The sequence below is a fragment of the Adiantum capillus-veneris genome, chromosome 15, assembly GCF_014529385.1.
Source record: "Adiantum capillus-veneris isolate H3 chromosome 15, ASM1452938v2, whole genome shotgun sequence".
In the NCBI taxonomy this organism is placed as follows: Eukaryota; Viridiplantae; Streptophyta; class Polypodiopsida; order Polypodiales; family Pteridaceae; genus Adiantum; species Adiantum capillus-veneris.
The window spans coordinates 122,280,939-122,302,675 of record NC_140945.1 but is presented as its reverse complement, the minus strand read 5'-3'; the positions used below and the strand labels follow the sequence as shown (position 1 = coordinate 122,302,675).

Below are 21,737 nucleotides of genomic sequence, written 5' to 3'. Positions count from 1 at the left end.
GTCGGCGTCTGCTCGGAGCATTCTAGCTTCCGAGCCGTGTGTGTATTCAAGTGTTAACTCCCGTCGCAGGTTCTCTTTGCAAAGTGCTCTGTGTGTGTGTATAAAGTAAAGAATTTCGGGTGAAAGCCAACGCCTACCGCCCTACGGGCCGGTTCCAATTTCCATTAAGATGTCCATAGTATCATTTATAAAGTGTGTCCCTTGATCATGCACAATCTCCACAGGACATCCGTATTGGCAGACAATATTTTCAAACAAAAACACAGCAGTGGACTTCGCGGTGTTGTCAAGAAGAGCCTTTGTTTCCACCCATTTGGTGACATAACAGTTGCCCATTAATATATATCTATTCTTCCTTGGAATAATTTTCTTGAATGGACCCATGAAATCCAGACCCCATTTCATAAATACTCCCAGTGGCTACGCTGGAGTTAGAGGAGTCATATCTGTTGCCGTGGGTCTGCCCATCTGCTGGCATATATCACATGTTTAACAAAAGCTTCTGACATCTGATATTAAAGTTTGCCACCACAATCCAGCCTGTAAAATTTTCTCATCAGTGGCAAAATGTCCTCCAGAGTCTCCATCATGTACCTCTGAAATAACTTGCATTCTCCCTTCCATGGGCACGCATCTTCGAAGAACCCCATCAACCCCAAGTCTGTAAAGTGATTCGCCAATGATTGTGAACTTTAGACTTTTAATAATCAGGGCCTTCTTCTGACTCTTGAGTCCAGCTTTCGGGAAATCCTCCCTTAGAAAGAAACTGATATATGTCAAACAACTCTGGATTCGTTGTTTCCTCAGTAGTCATCTAAAAAAGTTCTGCATCCACTAGCTCATCTCTTAGGGATGCTTCAGAATAACCATCCATACTCCTGGATAGGAAATCAACACCACAATGGTTTTTGCCAAGCTTATGAAAAATGTGAAATTCAAATTTCATCAGGAACATCATCCATCTTACAATCTGCCTTGGATAATAACTTTGTTGATAAAAAATAATAATGCCTGATGATCCACATAGAAATGAAATAGCTTGCCTAGCAAATAGTGTCGAAATTTAGTAGCACTGGAAACCATTCCCAGAGCTTCCCCTTCAGTGGTTGTATATCCTTGTTCAGCGTGACTGAATCTCCGGCTGGCAAAATATACTGGATAGTCAGTCCCCCTACTGGCTGAGCTAACATGGCTCCCATTGTTAGCCCTGATGCATCTACATGTACATGAAAAATGACCTCCCAATTCGGTTGTCTGAGTACCCGCTTATTAATAATGGCATTCTTCAATTTCTGAAAGCTCTCTTCACATTCAGTAGTCCAATTGAACTCACTGTTTTTCTTTGTGAGCTCATACAAAGGTAATGCCTAGGAAGCAAACTGATGCACAAATCTTCTATAGAAATTGATGTATCCCAAGAAAGAACCCAGTTCTGATGCATTGCGGTGGGTGCCTTGGCCTATAGACACACTGAAGTGTTGGAATTAGGGTTGCAGATAAACACACACAGCTTGGAGAAGACAAAGGAAGCTCAAGGCACACAATAGAGAGTGTATTACTTAGTGTGCAATGGAAAGATGGATAGCCCTAGAGTGATGGACATATATACAATGCACGGGGGAAAAAACCTCCTAAAGAGGGAAAAAATGCCCCAGCGGTCCTATTGTGTTCACACACATCACTACCACATGTACATGGTAACAAATCCCCCCTGGAGTGATGCGGTGAACGAGAGCTGGCACATGAGTAAAGGGAAGTGCCATGCCCTAAGGACATGATCAGTCCACAAAGGGGAGTAAGCCCAAAGCTTTGCGGAAAGCTTCAAGCTTCTCACGAGACAATGCCTTTGTGAAAAGATCTGCAAGGTTGTCCTGTGTTGGCACATCCCAAAGCTTTGCGGAAAGCTTCAAGCTTCTCACGAGACAATGCTTTTGTGAAAAGATCTGCAAGGTTGTCCTGTGTTGGCACATAAGCCAAGCTGATCTCTCCTGTTGAGAGCCTCTCCCTGACGTAGTGGTAATGCACCTCAATGTGCTTTGTGTGAGCATGAAAAAATGGGTTCCTCGCAACTGCCAATGCGCTCTGACTGTCAGTGTAGATAGTGTTGGCAGTGTCCTGTCCAACACCCAAATCAGCCATAAGGCGTCTGAGCTATACACACTCAACCGTAGCTGTGAAGACTGCCTTGTACTCAGCCTCACAACTCGAAGTGGCCACAGTAGGTTGCTTCTTTCTCAACCATGATATACATGAACTGCCAAGCATGAAACAAAAACCACTTGTGGACACTCGCGTGTCAAAACAACCAGCCCAATCTGAGTCCGAAAAAGCATGTAAGTCTGGCAGCAATGATCCCCCCTTGGGATAAAACAAGCCAAGATGTAAAGTGCCACTAAGGTAGCGGAAAATCCTCTTGACAGCCTGCCAATGCTTAGACCCTGGGCTATGCATAAATCTGCTGACCTGTGAGACTGCAAACTGAATATCTGGCCTCGTGTTGCATACATAAATGAGGCAACCAACAGCAGTTTGATAAAGAGTGACATCAGCAGGATCGCCAGCATCATGTAGACTCAACTTCAAACCTGTTTCCATGGGAGTGGCAATAGGTTTGCAATCCTCAAGTCCAAACTTACATAGCAATGTCTCTATGTAACTTTTCTGACACAATGCAATACCACCATCACACTGCATTAACTGTATACCCAAGTAATGATGCAACAACCCCAAATCTTTCATCTTGAAAGTAGCATTCAAATCAACCTTAAATTCAGCAATATGTCTCTCATTTGGTACATCACCCTCACGCTTTACATACAATGTGCTTTCTGTTGGACTATTACGAAAGCCTTGTTTGACCAAGTCAACTTTCTCATACCAAGCACGAGGAGATTGCTTCAACCCATACAAAGCCTTGTTACATTTGCACACTTTGTCCTCTTGTCCTTTTATGACAAAACCGCGAGGCTGCGTTACATAAACTTCCTCAAATATGTCACCATTCAAGAAAGCAGTAACAATGTCTGATTGATGTACATCCCAACCAAAATGAGCTGCCAATGCACATAGAAAACGCACAATAGTCCTACGACAAGTGGGAGCAAAAGTCTCTTCATAATCAATGCCTTTTTGCTGTGCATAACCCTTTGCAACAAGTCAAGCCTTATGGCGATCAATCTCACCATCCGGCTTGCGTTTCAACTTGTAAACCCACTTCGTACCAATGGCCTTTTTGCCAAGAGGCAAATCACATAAAGTCCATGTGTCATTTTCTATAAGTGCATCATATTCTGATTGCATGGAAGCCATCCAATTTTCTGAATTCTGTGCTTCATCAAAAGACAGAGGCTCCTCAACATCATGTAAACTAGACACAGCCAAAGCATAACAATCTGATGCATAAGATGCATGGCGAGAGCCTGAACGAGTACGACTAGACAAAGGTGCATCCAATTTACTATCACGCAAAGTGTGCACCAGTCATTTTGGCATACCTCTAGCCTGCTCATTTTCAGCCCTTTCCTCATCAAGTACATCATGTATATCTGCATCAATAATAGGCTGATCTGTAACATTTTCAGAAACCCCATAGGTTGTACATTTGCCTCATTGGAACTTACATTCATATTTCCACCACTGAAAAGAGACAATAAAGTGTCATAAATGTCCTGTGAGCTTACATTACTGTCTCTAGTACATGACAACAAGGGTTGAACAGAATCTTCCACAAACACTACATCCCGTGAAACCAAAATACGTTTTCTTTGCGGATGATACAACCTGTAACCTTTGCTTTCAGTACTATAACCAACAAAAATACATTTGACAACCTTATCATCCAATTTTCTTCGGTGCACTTGTGGCACCAAAGCATATGCCAAACAGCCAAAAACACGCACGTGCTCAATAGAAGGGTTTCTATCATGCCATGCTTCATATCGGAGTAATAGACTGCAAAGCTTTCGTAGAGCACCTGTTAAGTACATAAGTGGCACACATGATGGCCTCAAGGCAAAAAGAATGCGGCAAAGCTTGACTTTTGACCATACATCGTGCCATTTCCGTCAGTGACCTGTTTTTCCTCTCAGCAACACCATTTTGCTGAGGTGTATAAGGCACTGTACATTGGTGTTTTATCCCACGACTAGCTAGAAATGCATTAAATTCATGAGACATATACTCCCCCCCTCGATCGGAACGGTGGGTGCCCATAGTACATTTCGAGACATTTTCAGCCATAGCCAGAAATTGTTTGAAACACATAAAAACTTCGGACTTCGCTTTAAGCGGAAATATCCATGCATGCTTGGAGTAATCATCAATGAAAGTCACGAAGTACAGGTAATTGCCCTAGGACGGAGTTTGCATGGGCCCACAAACATCACTATGCACAAGTTGCAACTTGCATGTGGCCCGAACTGAACCATCATTTGGAAACTTAAAACACTGCATCTTACCCAAAATACAGCCTTCACAAACATGTTTGATAGGTGCTTCAAGAGGCGGCAAAGAAGCAACCATATCAGATTTCTGCAAACGCAGCAAACTAACAAAATTCAGATGACCAAAATGTGCATGCCAAAGTTTTGCATCTGAAATAGGCCTTGAATCTGCAACAACATTTGCAAAATTTTGTCCACACTTGTCATACAAAGTGAGCTTATATAGCCCACAACACAAAAGGCCAGATGCAACAACTTCATCACCAAAATTGAGATCATGAACTGTACATCTATCATCCACAAATTTGACTACAAGTCCAAGTCTAGCAAGTGCGGATACAGACAAGAGATTCTTCTTGATCCCAGGTACAGAAAGTGTATCAACAAGTGTGAAGGAACTGCCATTTGCAGCAGTAAGCACAATCTTTCTAACTCCCTGAACTGGATAAGAGGCATTGTTGGCACAAGTGACAGAATTCCGATGAGGGACAAATTCGAGAGAGGTAAACAATTCACGATGTGAAGTAATGTGCTTTGTAGCACCACTGTCAAAATACCACACATGTGAATCTGCAGCAACAACTGACAAGCATGCATCATGGACAACAGGATTGTAAGTGCACTCTGTGCTAAAAGCCTATTTTGCATCAACCATAGCATCACAGTCTCCTTTCATAGAAGACTCAACAATGGTTGCATTTGTAGTGGAACAAGCATTTGCAGTGGAACCACCCTCTTTCTTCTTAGCCTCTTTGGCCTTCAACTTAGGACACGACTTGATCAAGTGATCATTAGCTTTACAATAATGGCAACGCATCTTCTTTTTGCCCTTATCACCAGAATTGCCAGACGAAGTGTTGCCAACAGAAGCATTAGGAACAGAATTTTTGTCACTCGCAGCAGAACCATAAGAAGTGGATGCATTACTGTTACCACCCTTTCTTTGAGAAGCAATAAAAGCCTGTTCAACTGCACACTGCCTAGTCCTGTTTTTTCTAGAAAGTGACTCTTGCAACAGCAATGTGCATAATGCATCAAACTTGACAACTTCAGGATTTCCTTGGGTCATCAGTCTCCAAGTACTAGCAAAAGTCTGGTAGGAATCTGGTAAGACGTCAAGGACAGTTTGCACAAGGGAACTGTCTGAAATGACTTCTCCTGCAGAAATAAGTTGCTCATTGATATCCTTGACACTAGCAAGGAGAGTGTCCATATCATCTTCCTCATGCATAATCTTCGACTCCAGCTCTTTACGCAGCAAAGCAATTTTAGCCTCATTTCGGCTTGCATAAAGACCTGCTAGAATATCCCAAGCCCGTTTTGCAGATTTTGTTGAACGGATATGAGGAACAATGGTGCGCTTTACAGACAACACAATCAATGCATGAGCCTACGCATCCTTAACATCCCAACGAGCTTGTTCTGCCGTAGGCAAAACAACTCTAACAGCTGCAATCCTTGCAGCAAGACCTGCAACATCCTCAACATCGCCTACATCCTCAGAACCAGGACGTACATCAATGCCCTGTACAATATTCCAGACGCCCTTTGACACAAGAACGTGTTGCATCATATAAGCCCACATAGGATAATTGTCCCCATCCAACCTGTCCTCAGCAGCAAACATCTTGGACACATCTGTGTTGTTGTTGTCAGCCATGGTAAATGCCGCACCTGATGTGAAAACTGCCCGAAAGTAGGAGAAACGGAGCGGGAACAACACGTGCTATATAGCACAAACTGTAGAAGACTGTAAGGCACCTGTTATGCAGAAAACGGCACTGACAAAAATTCTGCACAAAATGACGAAATAGCCTGTGCAGTACTGCCTGTAGTAGAAACGGAGGCCGAAATGAGCCAAATCGAAAATCTGAGCAGACCAAGGTCTACGAGCTCTCCCGAAGTATTTGTCGACCTGCGAATGCTTGCCAAAGCTCACTGAAATCAGAGAAAGTGAGCAGGCGTGTACTAGAGGAGCTGGCGACTAAGCCCGGGAGGACGCAACCTGCTCTGATACCAATTGTTGGAATTGGGGTTGCGAGAAACACACAGCTTGGAGAAGACGAAGGAAGCTCAAGGCACACAATAGAGAGTGTATTACTTAGTGTGCAATGGAAAGATGGATAGCCCTAGAGTGATGGGCGTATATACAATGCACGGGGGAAAAACCCTCCTAAAGAGGGAAAAAATGCCTCGGCGGTCCTACTGTGTTCACACACATCACTACCACATGTATATGGTAATATGAATCTTGTCATTGGCCATTTCTATACCATTTTTGGACACTACATGTCCCAACAATTGTCCTTTCCAAACCAAGAAAACAGATTTGAATGGATTTAGACACATCCTCTTCTCATGACAACGCTGGAAAACCATTTCCAGAAAAAGTAAATGCTTATCCTCCGCAGAATATACAGTGAAATCATCCATAAATATCGCCAGGAATCGGTGGAGAAATTCACTAAATATTTTCATCATGCATCGTTGAAAAGTTACCGGAGCATTGCACAGACCAAACGGCATAACTAGATACATGAACGCCCCCCACTCAGTGATAAAAGTGGTTTTACTTCGGTCCTCAGGAGTAATCTGTAATTGATTATATTCACTGTGGTTCCATCCATGAAACTATACATCTCATATCCTGCAATTTCATCAAGCAGCATGTCTGTAAATGGTAATGGAAAGGGATCCTTGATGGTCTGAGCATTCAGCTTCCGATAATCCACACAGATTCAGCTTTCCATTTTTCTTGGGTACTTTCACAATCGGAAATAACCAGTCACTACTAGCTACTTCAGTAATGAACCCAGCCTTCAGAAGGTTGTCAATTTCTTTCTTGACCTTCTTAGCATAATTTGGATTTATCCTGTAGCGTTGTAACCGCACTGGTCTTGCATTAGGTTTTAATGGTATTCGGTGTTGACATACCTTTGGATCCACTCCCTTGAGGTCAGTATGTTTCCATGCAAACACATCTTTGTACCGTTGGAACATGTGTCGGGCCTTCTCTTTCATCACTGGATTCAGATGCTTGTTGACTTTAATCATTCTGGGATTTTCCTCAGAACCCAGATTCCATTCTTCTATTTCTTGATCATCTGGCAACAACCAGTTAGGCCCACCACCCTTTCTTTTGGTCGATCCTTCAGTATAGTCCCAAGACGGACCCTTGAGCTTTGAACTGCTGTTCTGATCTTCAGTAACTTCTCCAGATTGTGTTCGTTCAGAAGCCTCTGGTGTACTGGAATCTACTGATTCATCTGACCTTCCTGATAACTGAACTGGTCGTTCCCCAGAATTTAATTCAGTAAACTGTTCTGGAAATTGCCTTTTTTGTCTTTCCGCCTGATCTTTATCCAATAAATTATAATACTGCATTTAAATCTATTTCAACTAGTGAAAAGATATTGATTGCCGCTAGCATTCTCTCAATTTTCTTCACCTTATACTTCTGGCAAAGCTCTTCTGGTCGCAACTCCTTTTTCTAGCTACTAGTGTTGTTCGTCTAAATATGAATTCTGCTACTTGCACCTTGTATCGTCAGAGTCTGATTGGCATAGTCGTGAACAGCTTGTGCTTTTCGCAACCATGGCTTGCCTAGTAGCATCCCATATGCGCCTTGCACATCTAATACTAGAAAACTGGTCTTGAACTTTTCCTTGTCCACTTTTATCTGCATACTCTCTATCATCCCTGTTGCCTGCATAACCCAATGATCCGCCATTTGAACTTTGAAAGGTGCTGGTTTCAGGTTTGTAATACCCATTCTTTGCTGAAGGTGCGCCCTCAGGATATTTACATCTTCTTCCCCATCCAATATCACACCAGATAGTGGTTCCCACTGTTTTCTAACCTTATAGTCTACCTGGATCATTGGCACTTCATCATCTCTGACAGCAGCCAAGCCAACTGCTCTGGCTTCCGCCTCAGCCTTCCTTCGCTGCCTGATGAATTTCGCTGCTTCAAGCAAAGTTTTTCTAATTTCATCTAACTCGACTGCGAGTTTCTGAATTCTGTCACAAATCTTGACATGAATGTCTTCTCTCTCTTTATCAGAGTCATTCTCAGAACTTGTAGAATCAAGACTATCTGCATAATTCCATTCTTCTGTTTTGATACCACTCTTGCCTTGTCCAGTGCTTCCGGTTGCAGTTGTATCTGATTTGTCATTTGCTAGATCTTCGATCAGTCCTTGTATTGTAGCCAACATGGTCTCAGGAATTCCAGATCTTGATTGATCTGGTTGTGCTCTCTCAGAAGACTGGGCTGGTATCTTCTGAATGACTCGCGCGTCAGAACTCTCAGGCTGCTCAGACAGCTTTTTGGCTAAAACCTCTGTGATCTTAGCCACTAGTTCTCTCTGCTCCTGCCATTCATCAACTACATTTTCTTTCCCCTTTGCCTTCCACACTTCTCTCTGCTGAGCCCATTTGCTACTCTCAGGACTAACTGGTTTGACTGGCTCATCTGGAATCTCCTCAATGACCACCCCTTTACTGCGTGTAACTGGTCTAACAGGAACTGGCTCTGGGGCCTTCGCCTCAGTAGCCGCAGTAGTAGGTGTTCTGGACACTGAGTCGCAAAATGCCCATACTTAACACAAGTATAAGAGTTCAGACTTCTGTTCTAAAAATTACTACGACCCGGCCCCGGCCAGTACCTCCCTGGTATCTGCGGCGCCCAGTACCAGTACCATTGGTGCTTGCTTTCTCCTCTTGGGGTACACTGGTTGTCTCCAGTCTGGCTGGTCCAACAATGGTAAATGCCACTACGGACAAATCTTTCCCTTTCTTGAAGTGATGAATGCGAATTCCACAATTGTTCCATAAATGACCATACGCTTTGCATTAAGTACACTGTGGACATTCACTGGAAACATGATCTTTAGATTTGCACCTTGAACACCAGGTTTCCATTCTTCTAACCGGTTGTCTGGTCTGGCTAATTTTCAGCAATCTGCCTGGCCATCTCATCAATCTTTCTGGACCAAGACCCTTTCTTGGCCTTGTCTTTGCTCTTTTCATTTGAGCTGCTTTCAGAGTTACTGGAGGTTTTACTGGAATCAGAATTCTCAGTGGAATCACTGCTACCACCAGACCTCCTCTTCTTGTGACTCCTCTCCTTCTTCGCGTGCTGTTCAAGCTTCAGGGCTCGCTGCACCAAATCATTAAATTTCTTTGTTGGTGCAGGCACCTCCTGTTCCCTAAGCTTTTTACTGCGGAAACCATTTAAAAACCATACTCGCAGCCTCTTTTCTGATGGTGGCTCCTGTAGCTGTCTTGTTAGCTCCTTGATTTTCTCAACATAACTCTTGACTGATAATTTCCCTTGCTTCATTTTTATCCAGTTCACAAAGAATGTCCTCATCACCTCTGTTGTCTGAATATTCCAGTCTGAAAGCCTTCAACAATTTATTATATGATCTGAGTTGGCAGGCTGGTAATGGTAGTACCATTTCCTTGCTGCATCTTTTAGTGTCTGAGGAAAGTATCCCCCCAGTCATCTTCATCAATATTTTTCAACTCAGCATACTGTTCAAAATCCTGGATATGAACATCTTGATCATCTTTCTTCTCACCTTTGAACATTGGGAAAGAAATTTTCAGTGAAGAAGTGTAATCATGTCGATCATCATCATTTCTGTCTTTCCTGACCTTAGGAACTTGACTCCATCTTAAAGACTTCTTGTAATGGTCTGTATCAGCATCCCAATCAATTTCCTCATCAGTCTCAATTGCTGTCTCTTCTCTGGCTTTCCTATTGGAACTGTGGCGATTACCCTTGCTGCCTTAGCCCCCTTCATATGTGTGGTGCGAGAATTTCTGGACTTGCGTTCTTCACGCTCAGTCCTTTTCCTCCTGGACTAGCTGGAGTGTTGAGAGTCCTTAGCCTCATGATCATGACTGTACTCCTCCTCAGTCTCAGTCTCAATCACCGGGTTCTTCTTAGGATCAGAATCTCTGTCTGACTCCTCAGGAATAGGATCAACACTGTGTGACTGTTTACGACCACGACTGGTTTTGGGTGCCATTTCTACAGTAGAAAATTTCAATTGGGAGAGAAGAGTTTACTGGTCAACGAGCAATCAACTCTATCCACCATGATTGCCAAAATGGAATTGGAGTTGATCTTTGAAGATAGCCGATTTCAGTGTTGGAATTTAGAGCTACTGGTAAGTCGTTAGTTCAGTCAGTTAAACTGGAATAGAGACTAGAGACTGCGTTGAAATAGTTATTTGAACTGAGATAGTAGACTGGAATGAGACAGACTGGACAACTGCAAAGTGTTTCAGATTCATAGTATAGAGACAATCAATACAAAATATAACTGATTGAAGCTCAAATGATTACAGCTACAGTAACGATTACAAGATGAAGTTATAGATGAAGAGATTGTAGTTGAGAATACTTCAAAGCTTAAGCTAATAGAACTAGGAAGTAAGGAGTAAGAGGCAAGAAGCCCGATTACAATGTAATGGGTCCTATTTATAGCCTTCTAGAAGTTATTGTAGTAACTGCCTTGGTAATTACTGTCGTGTGACTGCTCTACTGTTCGACGTTCTAGGAGACAGTTCTCGCTTGCTGAGACTATCTTTGTCTTCCACAGTAGTGATGTGTGTGAACACACTTAGAACCATCGGGGCATTTTTTCCCTCACTAGGAGGTTTTTCCCCCTTGCATTGTACATACGCCAATCATTCTAGGGCTATCTATCTTTCCATTGCACACTAAGTAATACACTCTCTGTTGTGTGCTTTGAGCTTCCTTCATCTTCTCCAAGCTGTGTGTTTCCCTGCAACCCTAATTTCAACAATTGGTATCAGAGCAGGTTGCATCGTCTCGGACTTAGTTGCCAGCAGTTCCAACACATGCCTGCTCACTTTCTCCGATTTTACTGAGCTTTAGCGAGCGTTCGTAGGTCGACAAAAATTTCGGGTAAGCTTTAAGAGCTTAGTCTGCTCAGATTTCTGATTCGGGCTCATTTTGGTCTCCGTTTCCACTATAGGCAGTACTGTACAGGCTATTTTGTCATTTTGTGCAGAATTTCTGTTAGGTGCAGCGGAATGATTGTTTGCGCTTTGCTCAAGATGAGTGCTCTGAACTGTGCTCAAGGTTCCTTTTGTTCTTATGGAAGGGAGAGCCTTCCGTTCTTAATGAGAGAGTGCTATGATCACAAACAAAGTGAATGGACACTGTGCGTGCAAGTGTATGAGACTAAGAGATAGAGAGAGAAGAGAGATACGACACCAGAGATGTTGTAAAACCCTCTTCCGAAGGCCCCACTCTCGTCAGCAAGAGTGGTCTACTTATGATTGCACAAACTGGTACAAACGGTATGCATGAGACTGATGCAAGTCTAGGCTATGTCGACGATGACGACGGGGATGACGACACCGGTCTAAGGGCTGAAATCTGCAAGTGAGTATCTGCTGTTCAAAAACGCTATGGGCTGAATTCTGCGGCTAGTCCAAAAACGCTGATTCTGGGGGCTGTTTCTGAAGGTCTTTGTCGCTGAAAATCTTCAGGTTTAGGGCTGAAAACAGAGGTTCTTACCGGGCTGAATCTGCTACTTCTGTATGGGCTGAATTTGCTACCGTTCGATGATGAAAAGGCTGCCTTGCTGAATCTGGGACCAAAAACGCTAGAGGCTGAAGTTGGACCAAAAACGCTAGCTTGTCTGCTTTCCGGCGATGGATGATGATGCTGATGCAAGCGCTAGTGGCTGAGGATGGCTGGCGATGGTTCTTGTTGAAAATGCTAGGTAATGGGGGGATCTGCTGCTTGGAGGGAACCACCAAGGCTTGGTCTTGTTGAGAAGTGGCCTGCTGAGCTTGGCTCCTTTTGCCTCTTCTGCCATTTAGTGCTAACTCTAGTTTGCTTATATACGAACTTAGCAAAATTGCCCTACCTACTTTTGTTGGAAAGTCACTTAAATTAATAAGTGAAAAATACCAAAAATAGGTAAAATAGGCTAAATGCACAGGAGAATTCCTCTGATTGATTCTGATGGGAATGCTTATGATCACGCTGTGTGCAACCAGAGGATATGCATCTATACTAAGTGACTGGGTATGCACGGTCTACGAATAGACTCACAAAAGTGCCAGATCACTCCTAAATCTAGACTGACTGGACTGACTGAACCCTGATCATGCTGTAGCTTGTCCACGGACACATAGGGTTGGATGTGTCACGTGACATCCCCTCGTTTTCAAAGTGAGGTACTGGTAGCGAACTGTATGGCGTCAAGGGAGATCGCCAATAGCATCCGGAATCCTGGAAGGGACTCTTTGCCGGCCCACTCTGATGTGAGGATCGTGCGGTACTTGAACTTCATAAAGGTCTGAAAAGCTTGCTTCTTTGGGCCGCGCCGAAAGCGACTCAAAGTCTTTTGTGGCTCCTTCGATGCTTCAACTTCATCTAGAGTCATGCTTCTTCCTTCTTCAAGAATCTCCATGGCTGAAAATTCCTGAAACCATTTCCAACACAAAATCATGAACATACCCATTCCATGTAAAGTGAATGGAAAAAATCTTCGTCTTCCTCAAAGATTGTGTATGCAATGTAGATGAACAAATAGATGGAGTGTCAAACCGTTCACCAGACACACGCAAACAATGAGATCGAATCGTTCCCTTCTGATCTAAAGCAATCAACTGTGGCAATTCACAACGGAAATGGCCATGCTTGGTGCTCATGCTTTCATGTGCTCTGTCTACGAATGTGTGCCAAGGAAGAGACATAGAATGTGACTTTCTTACATACATACCTTTCAACTTTTCATGAATAATCCGCATACATTCGTGCTCATCCATGAGTGAAACGTGCTCAACATACAATATGTCATGCCTAGGAAAAGGGATCACATAAAGACGCTGACTAAAATACAGGAAACAATCACGAATGAAACACTCGAACAATGCGTGCGTATCAATCATGCGAACACATAATACTTTCTGTGAGGGTTCTTTGGACCTAGGCTCGAGAGCCAAGATCGGTTCTTCCTGAATGATCGAATCATCCTGTGGGGGTTCTTTGGACCTCGACTCGAAAGCCAAGATCGGTTCTTCGTGATTGATCGAATCTACAACGAGGTTAGCTTCGCTAGAAAAAGCATCAACTAATACATCATCCTTGTGAACAATCACATCATCTTCATGCAAATCATCATGCTTGTGAGAAATCAAATCTTGATCATGCAAATCATCATGCTTATCATTAACATCCAAATCATCATGCAAATCATTGGCATTCAAATCATCATCATGCTTATCCTGTGTCATGCTTTGGAGAAGAAGAGACTGAGAGAGTCTCCGTCTCCTGAATCTCTTGCATTTGTGCCGGTACGTGAAAAAAGAGTCGCAAGAACTCCTGCATGTGTCGGTCTCTCTGTTCTTGTCTTGCCTTTCTTTCTGCTATTCTTTCTGCATTTCTTGGTTCGCGTTCTAAATTCTGTTCCAGAAACAGCAGCTCCAACTTCTCCATTGGAGTTAGTGCAATCCTTGATGTAGATGGGGAAGGGTCAGAAAAACCTCGTGGTGGGGAAAATTCTTCTTCGCCTCTCTCATGCTCATCACCGCCGAGCGAAGTATCCATTCCGCTTCGAGTGATGACCATTCTGAAGTCGTGGGTTCTTGTGTTCTTGGGTTCTTAAGTTCAGGAGGAACTTGGGTTCTTGGGGATCTTGGGTTCTTGAGGGTTCTTGAGGTTCTTCTTGTGCTTGCAATCTGTGTTTGAGAAGGATCTTCTCTTCACCCGAGTTCTACTCTTTTCCGCGGGCGCACCCCTTGGCGGCCTTGCGCTCACACCAAGGTTGCTTTTTCCCACCTCACGTCGATTGGCCGGCCGCTAAGTGCACGGTCCGCTCTCAATGAGTGAAAAGAGACACAAGGGGAGGCTGGACAAGCCCTTCTTTCTTGGGATTCCTGTCACTCTTCAAAAACACGATTAGGAATCGACACGCCCAAGCGAACTTGGGTTCATGCGACCTCAACAAGCGAAAAAAAAAAAAGTGGTTCTTGTGATTCTTTCCTTGAGTGATACAGAACACTGCCAAAGCTCTCATACCAATGTTAGGTGTAGCGGAATGATTGTTTGCGCTTTGCTCAAGATGAGTGCTCCGAACTGTGCTCAAGGTTCCTTTTGTTCTTATGGAAGGGTGAGCCTTCCGTTCTTAATGAGAGAGTGCTATAATCACAAACAAAGTGAATGGACACTGTGCGTGCAAGTGTATGAGACTGAGAGATAGAGAGAGAAGAGAGATACGACACCAGAGACGTTGTAAAACCCTCCTCCGAAGGCCCCACTCTTGTCGGCGAGAGTGGTCTACTTATGATTGCACAAACTGGTACAAATGGTATGCATAAGACTGATGCAAGTCTAGGCTATGTCGACGATGACGACGGGGATAACGACACCAATCTAAGGGCTGAAATCTGCAAGTGAGAATCTGTTGTCCAAAAACGCTATGGGCTGAATTCTGCGGCTAGTCCGAAAACGCTGATTTTGGGGGCTGTTTTTGAAGGTCTTTGTCACCGAAAATCTGGAGGTTTAGGGTTGAAAACAGAGGTTCTTACCGGGCTGAATCTGCTACTTCTTTATGGGCTGAATCTGCTACTCTTCGATGATGAAAACGCTGCCTTGGTGAATCTGCAAGGGCTGAATCTGGGACCAAAAACGCTAGAGGCTGAAGTTGGACCAAAAACGCTAGCTTGTCTGCTTTCTGGCGATGGATGATGATGCTGATGCAAGCGCTAGTGGCTGAGGATGGTTGGCGATGGTTCTTGTTGAAAACGCTAGGCAATGGGGGGATCTGCTGCTTGGAGGGAACCACGAAGGCTTGGTCTTGCTGAGAAGTGGCCTGTTGAGCTTGGCTCCTTTTGCCTCTTCTACCATTTAGTGCTAACTCTAGTTTGCTTATATACAAACTTAGCAAAATTGCCCTACCTACTTTTGTTGGAAAGTCACTTAAATTAATATGTGAAAAATACCAAAAATAGGCTTAATGCACTGGAAAATTCCCCTGACTGATTCTGATGGATTCTGATGAGAATGCTTATGATTATGCTGTGTGCAATCAGAGGATATGCATCTATACTAAGTGACTGGGCATGCACGGTCTACGAATAGACTCACAAAAGTACAAGATCACTTCTAAATCTAGACTGACTGGATTGACTGAACCTTGATAATGCTGTAGCTTGTCCATGGACACATAGGGTTTGATGTGTCATGTGACAATTTCTGTCAGTGCTGTTTTTTGCATAACAGGTCCCGTATAGTCTACTATGGTTTTTGCTATATAGAACGTGTTGTTCCCACTCTGTTTCTCCTCTTTTCGGGCAGTTTTCACATCAGGTGCAGCATTTGCCATGGCTGACAACAACACATATGTGTTCAAGATGTTTGCTGCTGAGGATAGGTTGGATGGGGACAGTTACCCTATGTGCGCTTATATGATGCAACATGTTCTTGTGTCGAAGGGTGTTCTTGTACTTGATGAAGAAAGGGCTGAGAATGAGCAGGCTAAAGGTATGCCAAAATGGTTGATGCACCTTTGTCTAGTCGCACTCGTTCAGGTTCTCGCCATGCATCTTATGCATCACATTGTTATGCTTTGGCTCTGTCTAGCTTACATGATGTTGAGGAACCTCTGTCTTTTGATGAAGCACAGAATTTTGAAAATTGGATGGCTGCCATGTAATCAGAATATGATGCACTTATAGAAAATGACACATGGACTATGTGATTTGCCTCGTGGCACAAAGGCCATTGGTACGAAGTGGGCTTACAAGTTGAAACGCAAGCTAGATGGTGAGATTGATCGCTATAAGGATCGACTCGTTGCAAAGGGTTATGCGCAGGAAAATGGCATAACCCTTTGCAACGAGTCGAGACTTTTGCTCCCACTTGTTGTATGACTATTGTGCGTTTTCTATATGAATTGGCTGCTCATTTTGGTTGGGATGTATGTCAGTCAGACATTGTTACTGTTTTCTTGAATGGTGGCATATTTCAGGAAGTTTATGTAACGCAACCTCGCGGTTTTGTCAAGAAAGGACAAGAGGATAACGTGTGTAGATGTAAGAAAGCTTTGTATGGATTGAAGCAATCTCCTCGTGCTTGGTATGAGAAGGTAGCCTGAAAGTAGCATTCAAATCAGCACATTGAGGTGCATTGCCACTATGTCAGGGAGAGGCTCTCAGTAGGAGAGATTAGCTTGAGCCTTGGTTTATGTGCCAACACAGGACAACCTTGCATATCTTTTCACAAAGGCATTGTCTTTTGAGAAGTTTGAAGCTTTCCGCAAAGCTTTGGGCTTCCTGCCCTTTGTGGACTTATCATGTCCTGAGGGCATGGCACTTCCCTTTACTCTATATGGCAGCTCTCGTTCACCGCATCACTCGAGGGGGGATTTGTTACCATATACATGTGGTAGCGATGTGTGTGAACACACTTAGGACCGTCGGGGCATTTTTTCCCTCACTAGGAGGTTTTTCCCCCCGTGCATTGTATATATGGCCATCATTCTACGGCTATCTATCTTTCCATTGCACACTAAGTAATACACTCTCTGTTGTGTGCCTTGAGCTTCCTTCGTCTTCTCCAAGGTGTGTGTGTTTTCTTGCAACCCTAATTCCAACACAAGTAAAGATACATCCAAGCAAGGGCATACAACAAAAACTTGTATAACCATAAAGTAATGAAAAAATCTCCACTCCATTGAGTAGATTCCATCTTTGAGCCAATGACTTCAAATTAAGCTTCATTGTTTGACAAACAAGTATGATCATTCTTCATAAAAAATTCCTTTGCTTCGACACACACTTCTTCAAAAACATTGTGTGCTTCGGCTTCAATTCGCGACTTTCAGATAAAAATTGGGGACACCATCTTATTCATGTGTTTGTTCAGACACGATTTGCATTGAATCCAGCTACTATTCTACTTATCATACTATTCGGAACTGGTAATAGATGGCGCATTGCATTGAAAAATTTTACCCGTCCTTAAAATTATTAATTGGTACCAATAAATTCATAAATTAGTTTTGTTTGCACAAAACTATTTCTTATTCATCTAAAGATATTACAATTTCTGTGTCAAAGGATTGCACCTTGGCGGCAATATTCATTGCCCGATTCTCGAGCACGACTCCTTTGCTGTGGGCTTGTCTTGTTCATGACTAATATAGGTCTTTAAGCCTTTGTACATATTTGTTTGATTGGTCATTTGATCACGTACATTTCTTTTTGGTAATCAATATAATTGCACATTATGAGGAAAAAAGAGAGCTCACACATGTGTGCATGCTTACAAGCAAAAGCTCACATTCGTGTGTGTGCAAGGAGAGGAGCGATTGCCCTCATATCACACAGAGGAGTTATGTTTCAAAAAAGTCTGCTAATCATGTAGGGATTCATTTCCTTGGGCAAGCATGAAAGTATGAAGCTAAAAAAACTAAAGGAAATACCGTTATCTTGTATGTTATGGGAGGTGTACTTGTGTCTGGTTGAGGCTCTTATGAGGACTATGTTGGACCCATACTACCGACATTTAGATGATGGTGAGGACTACTGGTATTGGTGGTGGAGAGCCAGCATAATTGATTCAGAGAATTTATGACCATCCACACAGGAGTTTGTTTCCATCTTGCACTAGATTGGTTTTGCATGGATGATGGCACCCTTTTTAATGACGAGTAATGTGCCAACCTGAATTTGTTCTTTGAACAGTGATCTTCACAAGACATGGAGTCATTGAATGCTACAAGAGTTGAGCTTGCTCTTGTCAAGGCCTTTCTAAGTCAAGCAGAAGCACGGGATAAAATTTGCCGAGCCATTCAATATGGATCCAAGTTTATAAGTGCTGGTGAGGCTGGTGTTGCTCGCGAAGTCGACAAATCCACTAGTCTAGCACGTAAAGTATTTCGCCTAATGAAGGTGTGACACTGAAAGCTCAAGCTCTGAAGGCTTGCAAAAATGAGTGTTTGTTTCAGCTTCACTAAAATTTTGCATACATCTTACTGTTTCTCACGGTATACAGATACTCACAGTTCGCAGTGCGATCAGAAATCTGTCACATACATGCATATCCACAGCCAGTTAGTATGTGTGTAAGCATATACAGAAGTGTGCACGCGCACGTGTGTGGTTGTGCGCGTGCGCGCACGCACACACACACACACACACACACACACACACACACACACACACGTTTTCTTTTAGCTCATGTACACTTACAGCGCTAGCCATAGGCATATATGTGGACATGCACTCAATTCAAGCAAATGCAGGCTCACATGGCGCACACTTGTGCTCACGCTCACATAATGATAGGTTGTGATTTTTTGCTATGCGTACCTAACAGTCTTATCTCCTGAACAGTCTGTCAATGAGCTGGAAGCCCTGCTAACTCCTGCGGCTAAATCTACGCCTCTACCAATTGTCGTTCTTGCAAAGGCAAGCAGTCCATTCTACTCTTAATTCAGTGCAACCAGTCTGTCTGTTTAGGAACAATCAGAGCAAGGTAACAGTTTTCTCTTCACAATCATGGCAGACCAAAAGCTCACTCATGGCAACATTCCTGGCTCTGGACCAGATTGTTTGGGCAGGCCGGACAGGAATTTACAAGGTTTGCTCCTGTTCCTCTTATTGGGTGCTTTCATGCATTGAAAATAGATGTCCTTGGCATTGAACAGAATAGGTTATACTTACAAATGGGTAATCCTTTCTTAATCAGCTGTGTTGTTGCTTCTCAGAATAAGGAGCGTACAGAACTGATTTCAAAGATCTCTCTATATTGCTTCCTGGGGGGTTGTTCAACCAGCTCACTACTTGAGGTACTTGACTATCTTGAGAAATATCAAAAAGCTTGAAACTGATTGTGAGCTATGTGAAAGAAGAGGTAATGTCAAAAGCGGGATGGTTGCGAAGGTTGGGAGGCGGCGTCGTCATGGGCCTTGATTGGACAAATTTGTCAAAGAGTGTATTGCTAAGAGTATGCCTCTAGTGGGGGAGTAAACAACTAGCCTAGCCTGTTGTGGCATTTAAAAAAAAAACCCACAATAAAACAGGGTGAAAAGTCGCAATGGGTGACGTAAAGGGATTGAGGAAGACCGTGTGTGACCCACTGCTCAATGCCCCTCTTTATATAAATAGGAAACCAAATGCCAACTCTCTCACACTGGCCTACATAAAAGGCAATGCTTTGTTAATGCCTCTCTTAAAAAATATAGAAATACGAAAAGTTTGTCATCATTAACTTGCCATGTGGCACTAATCCACAGGATCAACGGTCCACAATTTCTCCCAAGAGGTCAATGCTTTACTAAGGCCAAAAAGAGGATGCCACTTGTAGGATGCAGCACATGCTTGTTAATGAAATAGGGTGTTCAAGTAGCAGCCTTACCTCCAACTTTTGTATGTAATGCATTCATAAGCTTCAGCTTGAATTTTGTTGATGCATGCTCATACAGTTTGTCGAGCTTTTGCGACTGGCTCGAAGACAGCAATCAGTAAATGATCGTTCGGTGAGTTTGTGCTTCGAGCATATTAAATCATTTTCTTCATTGGTTGGCATAAGGCAAAGGTTTCACCAATCCAATATGTATGATAATCCTAGGAGGGCCAAGTGCTGCAAAGACAGCTACAACAACGGCTACTACTCTGGATTAAGTCGTCACTGGATGTGGTTGTGGCAGTGGGGCTTCTCCAGTTGGCACCCAAAAGAGTTACACCGAGAGTAACAGGAGGTTTTGGGTTTGTGACATCCTTGATTTCATGCTATCAAGTAAGAGGGTTTCTCTGCTATAACACACTCTTTTTAAGACATGGTATTTGCCAGGTTGAGTTTCTAAAATTAGCGCCAGAGATGTCTTTTATAAATATATGTCCAGACGGCTACCTTGTGCAATGCAATAATAACATGCCTACTTTCTGTCTTTTGCAGCTGCTTCCTACCCCAAAGGCGAAAAGTTTTTGACACAGATTTTAGATCTTAACTGTAGCCCATGGAAAGCTCCATATTGAACATCTTGATTTTTTTTTAGCAAAATAAAATGGTCTAAGAGGTTGCCATTTGAGGACTTCTTTTACATTATGATCCACATTCTCGTGCACATTATGAAGGTGCAAAATCATCTGAATTGGGGCCTTATGTGGTGATTTCCTTGCTAGTTGAAGGGAGACGAAGATTGTAATGATGCTACATCATAACACCAGTCTTTAATCATTTTCCCCTTATTGTTCTCCGCCGCCGTTGCAAGAGAACGAATCCTATAACTTGTTCAGCATGGCAAGCAAGAGTACAACATTATTGTACCATTGAAACCCTAAACTATTGATTGCCAATGCGGTCTTCACATATTCGAACCTCCCTAGCCACTTATTTGACACACATATTTTAGACAAAGGCTCCTTGTGTGCCTGCCTACTCACAATTACAAAATATACTTGAGAAAGGATTGCCAAATTTCACGTGTTTGTACTTGGGGAGCAAACTTTTTGGAGCAGATTTAATTATCTAGCAAAGCTTGGCAAAAATTAATCAAGTTTGAGTCAAGTCACTATACATTGGGACCATATCCCCCAAAGACAATCACCAATGTTAGGAACCCAATGGAGTCTTCAAGGGCCTTTTATATGGGACCTATATTCAAATGCTTCATTTTCCATAGACAATAAACATAGACTTCTTTCTTAAGACTTGAAGGATACCTATTTTCAAGTATAATTTGCCCTTGGGAGGAAAGACCTTTAGGAACCAAGCCGTTATGGTATGTACACCAATTGTTTGCTTCTACTTTGTCAAAGGGACGTTTTCAAAAGAAACCTTGTGACATCCAAATTTGAAGAAATGAGTTGGGATTGGATTTACTATTGTCGAAAAGAAAAAGAATTTCGATGAGTAAAAATAATCACTTGTAGACACTAGCTAGTAGGAAAGTGGTTGTTAAGGTCATATCACATGTTGAATTGTATCTGCATAAGTGGCTATGCCACGGCTAAGGCTTGGAACCTTTAGTATCTTTTGGCTCTGTGCTTTAGGCTCATTGTAAAATTTTTTCTGAGTTGATTTATCTCCACTCATAATTGTATGGCAAAAAACAAATAGAAAACAAAGGTTTAGGATGCATGGATAAGTTGAGAAAGAAGTGATTTGGCATAAGATTAGTGCTCTGCCGATCTTACTTTAGGTTTTCTACATTTCATTGCAAGGTTTAACCCTAATCATGAAAAATAAGCAATGATCACGTCAATTTTGTCCGCGGACATTGTTTGCAAAGGCC

At 42.9% G+C, this 21,737-nt stretch overlaps 1 protein-coding gene across 3 annotated transcripts in view; it reads left to right on the top strand.

The window, feature by feature from the left end:
- Positions 1-20,931, top strand: part of LOC147441409 (peroxisomal membrane protein 11-5-like) — a 66,691-nt gene extending 45,760 nt beyond the window's left edge. For all 3 annotated transcript variants that reach the window (XM_086483056.1, XM_086483057.1, XM_086483058.1), the window contains 7 exons: positions 18,184-18,390; positions 18,835-18,909; positions 19,007-19,081; positions 19,209-19,289; positions 19,926-19,979; positions 20,072-20,239; positions 20,399-20,931. In XM_086483056.1, the coding sequence (XP_086339182.1) occupies positions 18,199-18,390; positions 18,835-18,909; positions 19,007-19,081; positions 19,209-19,289; positions 19,926-19,979; positions 20,072-20,239; positions 20,399-20,431 (678 nt within the window). In that variant the 5' untranslated portion in view covers positions 18,184-18,198 and the 3' untranslated portion in view covers positions 20,432-20,931. The remainder of the gene's footprint in view (positions 1-18,183; positions 18,391-18,834; positions 18,910-19,006; positions 19,082-19,208; positions 19,290-19,925; positions 19,980-20,071; positions 20,240-20,398) is intronic.
- The last annotated feature ends 806 nt before the right edge of the window (positions 20,932-21,737 follow it).